We start from the raw sequence: 10,201 nt of genomic DNA on the forward strand, positions 1-10,201 counted from the left end.
CATGTTAAACACTATATAATTGCACACAGTCCATCCAACCTATTAAGCACATTTTTACTACTGAACTTATTTAAGCTTGCCCTAACGACAGGGTTAAATACTTACTGACTCAAGAAATGTCAGCTTAATTTGTAAAAATAAAAAATATCCACTTACATTATGGGGTAGTGTGTGTGTGTGTGTGTGTGTGTAGGCTAGTGACAAAAAACTAATACATTTTAAATTCAGGCTGTAACAACAAAATGTGTAAAAACTCAAAGGGTGTGAATACTTTCTAAAGGCACTGTATATCCATTGATTCCTGAAGAATACAACTTATGAGCTTAGTTCAACCATTTTCCCCCATCAGAACCCATAATATAAGCATGCTTTACTCTGTTTGTTAACAATGTAAATGTAAACAAACACTGTATAGCCATAAAACGTGGTTAAAAATATAATTGTTATATCACGGATGGTCAGTCCTTGCATCCATAACTCTGTCTATGAATTTGAGTGGTTGCAGTATCCACGCCCATACCTCAGCTTTTAACCAAAACAGAGGCGGGGTGGACACTTAGTTCTTGTTTCAATTATGGCTTCTAGCTTTGAACCATGTAATCTCTTCACAGTGGCCATGATACAGCCAGTACTTCTACTCCTGCTACTGGGTAAGAGATCAGATGGGATGAATATTCCTCTCTTGGTATTATCAACCAACCTGCTATGACTTATCTAATGAGTCTCAGTTTAACCAACATTTAGGACATTTACAGAACTCTCTCCTTGAGTGGACACAGTTGTATTCCAACTTCATAATCACTGAACTGAAATATAAGTCCTAAGGTTGATGTCGGTGTCACAATCTAAACAGAAAAAGGGATTGACAGTCCCAAAAATAACTGATGTGACATTTATCCCCACAGAAGCCAGGTTCTCACCAGTGTTTGGGACTGAGATATCAGTACTGGAGGGAACCTCTGTGACCCTTGTCTGCAGATTTCCCAGTGAGGAGAATCACATACTTTATACAACCTTGAGTGAAACCAGTCCTTGCAAATGGTGGTCCTGTTGTAATCCCATAGCTGTGACAACAATACCTACCATCACACCAGAAAACAAATACAGATGTATAACTGGAGTTGAGATGGTGAACTTCACCATTTTAAACCTTCAGCCTGCAGACAGTGGGAACTACTGTTGCAGAGCAGCGATCTCTACAGTGTTAAATAAACCTTCAGAATTCTACAGCCTTAGGGTAGTGAAAGGTATGTGTTGCACCTCATACTACTGGTTGTCAATGGATTTTGTTCAGTGCACATGTCACCATAAAGTAGGAAGGAACATGAAGGGTTGATCAGCTTGTGTGTATTGTGAGGTGCACAAGCCAAAACTCTTCATGGTCAATGCTGTCTGTTACTGAATTTGGATTAAATCCTAACATTTTGTGTGTATTGAATGTTTGAGCACACCTACCACTTCCATCAAAAAGGCAAAAGTCAATGATTTGTGTCTTCATCTCTATGTATGAATGTTGCATTTATGCATCACTATTGTGCTCTTTCCCTAACAAAGTCAGAACTGCTGGTAATGTCATTTTGCTGGTGCCTAGTCGTGCTTTATCCTGTCCCTTCCTGACGGTCTGTGTCGTGAAATATTTCCAGGTCACACAGGTTGCAACAGGGATCTACTGGATGGATTGGAATTTCTGGGCAACGATATTGAGAATCAGCCAATCACAATCCAAAATGCAAGTCAGTGCAGACAGGAATGCACCAATATTCACAAGTGCCAGTACTTCACATTCAGTTGGAAGGAGACAGAAATGAGGTACATGCTCAAAGATTTTCCCCTTTGTGATTGGGCAAATTAGGACAGCCATATACTTTTTAGATCAGCACCAGTCGTCTTTGTAACTACTACCACATTTTGTGATATTTATTCCTCAGAAACAAATGTTCCTTGAAGGCTTCAACTGGTGATCTGTTGAACTCAAGAATTACAATACAGCGCCTCCAAAATGCAACCTCGGGCTATTCCCTGAAAAACTGCAGTGGTAAAGGTGACTACAGACATGTACTAGATTCATATAGTATACGGTACCTAATGAGCAGAGATTGTTAATAGGTCCTAATAAACAGGGTAGTGTCATTGATACCAAACTCTGTTACACTGTTTCTGTATACATTACATCTGTTGAAGGTGTAATTTAAGGTACTGTACATCATCAAGCAAGCACCACAGCGCTCTGAGAGAAACTTTAAACTACCTACCAACGATGTGTGATTTGAGTCTTTATTCTAGTGCCTGAAGAATTCACAGTAGAAAGTTGTCTCCACCCTATGTATTTATTACATTTTTCTAAACACATACATATTCATAATAACTGACAGATTTTGGAAGGAGTTCGCAAATGTATTAATTTCTCCATGCCCCAGACATGGCATCTGTTGCTTTCATCAATTAAATGTTACTCTGCTATCACACAGTATGTGTTGCCTATATTTCAGAATAGATAGTGGAAGCTAAACATAATGTTTGTCACTCAACACAACAAGCAGTCTGATAATCATTTTCCTATATTTAAAACAGTCACCTACTCAGCCAAAAAGTACAGCCTTGTCCTTAAGTGGAAAAACTGGACTGAAGCACAGGAGTACTGCAGACAACACTACACAAACCTGTCCATCATACACACAGAAGAGGATTGGAAGGCAATTCAATCCACTCTGAGTCATTTTAGTGGTGATGTGTGGATTGGCCTTAATGGAAATGGGCCTGTTCAAACTAAAAAGTGGAGTTGGTCTGATGGGGAGGACTTGATGTTCTTAAACTGGGATGGTGGTTTTGGCAGCGTGCTCAACATTCATTGTGCCGTTTCAGTTTCTTCTCGGTTTCGACAACAGTTGTGTAGCACCTCATTACCCTACATGTGTCAATACGGTATGGGCTCTCCCTTTATGTCTCTAAAACCGTTATTGTTTCCATTTCAAATCACTGGATGTTAGATCTCAAAATATCCCCTGTAATTGACTTCCTGGATATTTTTCTTATTAACTGTTTTATGAAATCTGATAAATTACTTTTCACCTTTCCTCCTATAAGTTCGTCATGTCAATGGAGTAACAGAGAAGGTGTATAAGCTGATAACCGAACCAAAGAACCAGGAGGAGGCTGTGAAAGACTGCAAAGATCAACAAGGAGAACTGGCGAGTATCTGTAACCAGAAAGAGCAGGATGCCTTTGATGAGTTGAATAAAGGGATCACCTGGATTGGATTAAAGCATGAGAACAACACATGGAATTGGTCCAGTGGGGATCCATTTCAGAAATGGGACAATCCAATGCGTTTGGGAGACGGAAACTGTGTAAAGCTGAACTCAGAAAATGACAGAAAATGGACACCAGAAAATTGTTCTACTCAAAGTCAATTCCTGTGCTATGGGGGTAAGTTGAACATAGTGAGAGTGTTGTAAAACTAGTGTTGATATCATCAATGACTAGGTTATATCATCCATGACTAGGATGTATAGAATCTCCCAAATAATAAAAAATGATTACAATTAGGATTACAATATTTCAGTATCACTGATACACACGACCGGAAACAGGCAGTAATTTGCATGTATTCTACTTATTTTTGACAGATGAACGTCCACTTAACACCACTGGGGATTTGACCACTCCTGTTACCCCTGAAACCACCAGCCCTACTTCAACTGGTCCTCCCTCTACCAAAAAATCCACCACAACACCTACCACTTTACTACCTACTACTACTAATGGACAGTCCACCACCTCACCAACTACCACTACTAATGAACAGCCCACGACCTCACCAACTACCACTACTAATGAACAGCCCACCACCTCACCAACTACCAATTCTCAGGGACAGTCCACCACCTTACCAACTACCACTTTTAATGTACAGTCCACCACCTCACCACCTACCACTACTAATGTACAGTCCACCACCTCACCAAATACCACTACTAATGGACAGCCCACCACCTCACCAACTACCACTACTAATGGACAGCCCACCACCTCACCAACTACCATTACTAACGGACAGTCCACCACCTCACCAACTACCACTACTAATGTACAGTCCACCACCTCACCACCTACCACTACTAATGTACAGTCCACCACCTCACCAACTACCACTACTAATGGACAGTCCCCCACCTCACCAACTACCACTACTAATGGACAGCCCACCACCTTACCAACTACCACTTTTAATGGACAGTCCACCACCTCACCAACTACCACTACTAATGGACAGTCCACCACCTCAACAACTACCACTACTAATGTACAGTCCACCACCTCACCACCTACCACTACTAATGTACAGTCCACCACCTCACCAACTACCACTACTAATGGACAGTCCACCACCTCACCACCTACCACTACTAATGAACAGCCCACCACCTCACCAACTACCAATTCTCAGGGACAGTCCACCACCTCACCAACTACCACTACTAATGGACAGCCCACCACCTCACCAACTACCACTACTAATGGACAGCCCACCACCTCACCAACTACCATTACTAACGGACAGTCCACCACCTCACCAACTACCACTACTAATGGACAGTCCCTCAACTCACCACCTACTACTACTAATGGACAGTCCACCACCTTACCAACTACCACTACTAATGGACAGTCCACCACCTCACCAACTACCACTACTAATGTACAGTCCACCACCTCACCACCTACCACTACTAATGTACAGTCCACCACCTCACCAACTACCACTACTAATGGACAGTCTACCACATCACCACCTACCACTACTAATGAACAGCCCACCACCTCACCAACTACCATTACTAACGGACAGTCCACCAGCTCACCAACTACCACTACTAATGAACAGCCCACCACCTCACCAACTACCATTACTAACGGACAGTCCACCAGCTCACCAACTACCACTACTAATGGACAGTCCCTCGCCTCACCAAATACCACTATTAATGGACAGTCTACCACATCACCACCTACAACTACTAGCGGACAGTCCACCACCTCACCAACTACCACTACTAATGGACAGCCCACCACCTCACCAACTACCATTACTAATGGACAGCCCACCACCTCACCAACTACCACTACTAGTGGACAGTCCATCGCTTCACCACCAACTACAACTAATAATGGACAGTCCACCACCTCACCACCTACTACCACTAATGGACAGTCCACCACCTCACCAACTACCATTACTAACGGACAGTCCACCAGCTCACCAACTGCCACTACTAATGGACAGTCCCTCGCCTCACCACCTACCACTACTAATGGACAGTCCCTCGCCTCACCAAATACCACTATTAATGGACAGTCTACCACATCACCACCTACAACTACTAGCGGACAGTCCACCACCTCACCACCTACCACTACTAATGTACAGTCCACCACCTCACCAACTACCACTACTAATGGACAGCCCACCACCTCACCAACTACCACTACTAACGGACAGCCCACCACCTCACCAACTACCATTACTAACGGACAGTCCACCACCTCACCAACTACCACTACTAATGTACAGTCCACCACCTCACCACCTACCACTACTAATGTACAGTCCACCACCTCACCAACTACCACTACTAATGGACAGTCCCCCACCTCACCAACTACCACTACTAATGGACAGCCCACCACCTCACCAACTACCACTACTAATGGACAGCCCACCACCTCACCAACTACCATTACTAATGGACAGTCCACCAGCTCACAAACTACCACTACTAATGGACAGTCCCTCAACTCACCACCTACTACTACTAATGGACAGTCCACCACCTCACAAACTACCACTATTAATGGACAGTCCACCACCTTACCAACTACCACTTTTAATGGACAGTCCACCACCTCACCAACTACCACTACTAATGGACAGTCCACCACCTCAACAACTACCACTACTAATGTACAGTCCACCACCTCACCACCTACCACTACTAATGTACAGTCCACCACCTCACCAACTACCACTACTAATGGACAGCCCACCACCTCACCAACTACCACTACTAATGGACAGTCCACCACCTCACCACCTACCACTACTAATGAACAGCCCACCACCTCACCAACTACCAATTCTCAGGGACAGTCCACCACCTCACCAACTACCACTACTAATGGACAGCCCACCACCTCACCAACTACCACTACTAATGGACAGCCCACCACCTCACCAACTACCATTACTAACGGACAGTCCACCAGCTCACCAACTACCACTACTAATGGACAGTCCCTCGCCTCACCACCTACTACTACTAATGGACAGTCCACCACCTCACCAACTACCACTATTAATGGACAGTCCATCACCTTACCAACTACCACTACTAATGGACAGTCCACCACCTTACCAACTACCACTACTAATGTACAGTCCACCACCTCACCACCTACCACTACTAATGTACAGTCCACCACCTCACCAACTACCACTACTAATGGACAGTCTACCACATCACCACCTACCACTACTAATGAACAGCCCACCACCTCACCAACTACCATTACTAACGGACAGTCCACCAGCTCACCAACTACCACTACTAATGAACAGTCCACCAGCTCACCAACTACCACTACTAATGGACAGTCCCTCGCCTCACCAAATACCACTATTAATGGACAGTCTACCACATCACCACCTACAACTACTAGCGGACAGTCCACCACCTCACCAACTACCATTACTAATGGACAGCCCACCACCTCACCAACTACCACTACTAGTGGACAGTCCATCGCTTCACCACCAACTACAACTAATAATGGACAGTCCACCACCTCACCACCTACTACCACTAATGGACAGTCCACCACCTCACCAACTACCATTACTAACGGACAGTCCACCAGCTCACCAACTGCCACTACTAATGGACAGTCCCTCGCCTCACCACCTACCACTACTAATGGAAAGTCCCTCGCCTCACCAAATACCACTATTAATGGACAGTCTACCACATCACCACCTACAACTACTAGCGGACAGTCCACCACCTCACCACCTACCACTACTAATGGACAGTCCACCACCTCACCAACTACCACTACTAATGAACAGCCCACCACCTCACCAACTACCATTACTAATGGACAGTCCACCACCTCACCACCTACCACTACTAATGAACAGTCCAGCACCTCACCAACTACCACTACTAATGGACAGTCCACCACCTCACCACCAACCTCAACTTCCAGTGGACAACTGAGTTCATCAAATCCCACCTCCACAGACAGGGATCCCACATCCTCTCCCTGTTGTCTGTCTTCTCCACTCCATCCTGGTGAGTGTTAGACATGGAGCTACATTCTCTACCAATCTGCACAAAGGTGCACAAGTGGCAGTCGTTGTACATTTAATGGCAGATAAGAGCTTGAGTTTATTTGTATTCAGTGGTGTAAAAAGTACCCATTTGTCATCAGGTAAGAGGACAATTGGTTAAGAGTAAAGATACCTTAATAGAAAATTCCTCAAGTGAAAGTCCGGCAGTAATATACTACTTGTGTAAAATTACTTGGTTCTGAATATACATAAGTATCAAAAGTAAAAGTACATATCGTTTCAAATTCCTTATAGAGGTTTTGTTGTTTTTTTAGTCAGGGGCACACTCCAACACTAATTTACAAATGAAGCATTTGTGTTTAGTGAGTCTGCCAGATCAGATCCAGAAGGGATGACCAGGGATGATAATTTGACCATTTCTGTCCAGCTAAGCATTCAAATTGTAACAAGTACTTATAGTTGTCAATGGAAAATGTAAGGAGTAAAACATACATCATTTTCTTTAGCAATGTAGAGAAGTAAAAGTTGTCAAAACTATAATAGTAAATTAATGTACAGATACCCAACAAAAATGACTTAAGTAGTGTCATAGCTGAATCAGAATTAGTTTGGTAGCATTGATAAATAAGATGTTTTATTTACTTTCATAATATTCTTATGTGAGATAGTCACTTGGGGCCCAGAGAGGGGAGAGGTCAGGATTGTCTTCATATTTGAATGTGTCTAACTATTCCTAAACCATGTGAAGGGCTCCACCATGTCTGTACTCCAGTCACTCCCTCCTTTTACCATTGGGGGGAGGAGTATGGCAGTGTCTGGAACCATTGTATTACCACTCTGATGTTGCCTGAATCTTGACCTAGTATATGACCTAGAGGCTCACTCCCCTCTGTGAACTTGCCCAGGAGAGGGTATATTTGAGATGGGAGTATCTAGAATTGACAATTGATATATGCCATTGGATGAGGTAATGTTTTGGTAATATGAAGTACCAAGAACGAGAAGTAGAACCTCGTCTATGAGACCAAACTGAACGATAATTTATAGCTAATGCTATCTGGCTATGGGATACTCCTCTTTCAAGTAAAAGGCCCTTTGTGAAGTTCCTAAGATCTGTGGTTCGTCATGTGAGTTGAGAGGGGTTTTTGTAAGCACTCTCAGAGAATTCATTTATAGACACTGAATTGATCTGAGAGTCACAGGGCTATGATGAAGCTCATATGATTAAAGATGAAGTTTAAATAACTGACTGGTGTGTGGTTTGCTCTCTCATAATTTGGTAATACAGGAAATTGCCACGACAGTAGTACTTTCAAGTATTTTTATTTAGGTACTTTACACCACTGTGTGTTTTTTTGTTTATGAACTTAAATTTTAACAATTGCAATTTCATGTGTTTGTTTTTTCCATACAGATTATCTGCACTACATCAACAAGTCCAAGAGCTGGATCAATGCCATGGAGTTCTGCAGAAGCCGTGGCTCCAAGTCCAACCTGGTGCACATCACCAACCAGACTGTGCATGCTGACGTGACCCAGCTCATTGCCAATGTGGAGCTGGCATGTGGGGGGGTGTGGATTGGTCTGGAGCGGTCCATCTTTGAGTGGAACGCCCCCTGGCTGTGGACCAGTGGTGATGTTGATAAGGTGGTGAAGTACAGCGAGTGGCACAGCTGCTTCCCCCTCAACCCCATCAATTACCATTGTGGTAAGATGGTCCGGGTTGGTAACGGAGAATTGAAGTGGCTGGATGCTTCCTGTCATCAGGAACTACCCTTCATATGTCAAGGTACATTGCTCAACTTTGGAGCTCCTATTTTAGGGCTTGTTCTGCGAGGTGGGATATTCAAAACGCTGCAGATAGACAAATATTACACAGAACTGTCATGGTTTACTGCAGAATAGAGATGTCTTGACTGTCATGTCATCTCTATGCAATGTATTACTTTATGCAATGCTCTGATTATTCCTCCCTATTGAATAAGGCTCAACCCACATCCCAGAAACCCCCTCTCTACAGTTGGCTACTATCTGCATTGCTCTTTCCTCCCTTTAACTCCCTCCCTTTTACATTCTAGACTCACTCTACTAGTAATAGTCTTTAGAATGAGCCAAAACATAATGGCAAGGCCTGGACGTATAAGATACATCAATGTCCTCTAATCCTGTATATGATGTTTCAAAAGATCTCCGCTAGAGGGCTCTACATGGCAGCCTGGACAGTCTGCAGCCAGACACCACACTGATCTACCAGAGAGACTTCCACACTCATGGTCTGGAAGGAACCTGCATTTCAATTCATTATATTTTACACCAATATAACTATTACTATTATTAGGACTTTTTATTGTCATATTTTACATGATATTACTTAATGATACTGTACTTACATAGACTGACTCATAAGCATTGTTATTTGACCTATAGTTTACTGTAATACTTTGATTGTTTTAAAATAGAGTAAAGAAAGGTAAAGTAAAAGGTATTAACTGAACATGTACTATTTAACTCCTGTGTGATATGTACTGTTTCAGAACGCTATTTAGTTAGAATGTAATTATTGTTATTTTGTATTTCCTTTCGTCTCTGTTCTGATTAAACATCCATTTACAGTTTGTTCAGTGTGGAATTTCATTCTTCATAGAAAGTGAATTGAGTGATTAAAATGGTCATAATATAACCTTATTATTTGAGAGGTGTTCAGTGATCGCTAGCCTAAATTGACTTTATGATTATTTTCATCAGGACTGAAGGAGTCCATCTCAACTGCCAGGGACAATGAACCTGGTATCTCAGAAAACAGCTGAGATGTCTGTGACATCTGTAATGTTGACATACAATTGCACTGATGGG

The 10,201-nt window shown here is 42.9% G+C and overlaps 1 protein-coding gene across 1 annotated transcript; it reads left to right on the top strand.

The window, feature by feature from the left end:
* The first annotated feature begins 799 nt into the window (after positions 1–799).
* On the top strand, positions 800–9,964 carry LOC149978130 (uncharacterized). Its single transcript, XM_090199107.1, has 8 exons — positions 800–1,247; positions 1,644–1,809; positions 1,929–2,041; positions 2,572–2,922; positions 3,085–3,426; positions 3,627–7,349; positions 8,763–9,137; positions 9,535–9,964. Exons 1-8 carry the CDS (start codon positions 830–832, stop codon positions 9,543–9,545), a joined length of 5,499 nt encoding a protein of 1,832 aa, XP_090055233.1. The 5' UTR covers positions 800–829; the 3' UTR covers positions 9,546–9,964.
* The last annotated feature ends 237 nt before the right edge of the window (positions 9,965–10,201 follow it).

This window comes from Oncorhynchus mykiss, chromosome 15 (assembly GCF_057628025.1).
Source record: "Oncorhynchus mykiss isolate SJ-2025 chromosome 15, ASM5762802v1, whole genome shotgun sequence".
Classification (NCBI taxonomy): Eukaryota; Metazoa; Chordata; class Actinopteri; order Salmoniformes; family Salmonidae; genus Oncorhynchus; species Oncorhynchus mykiss.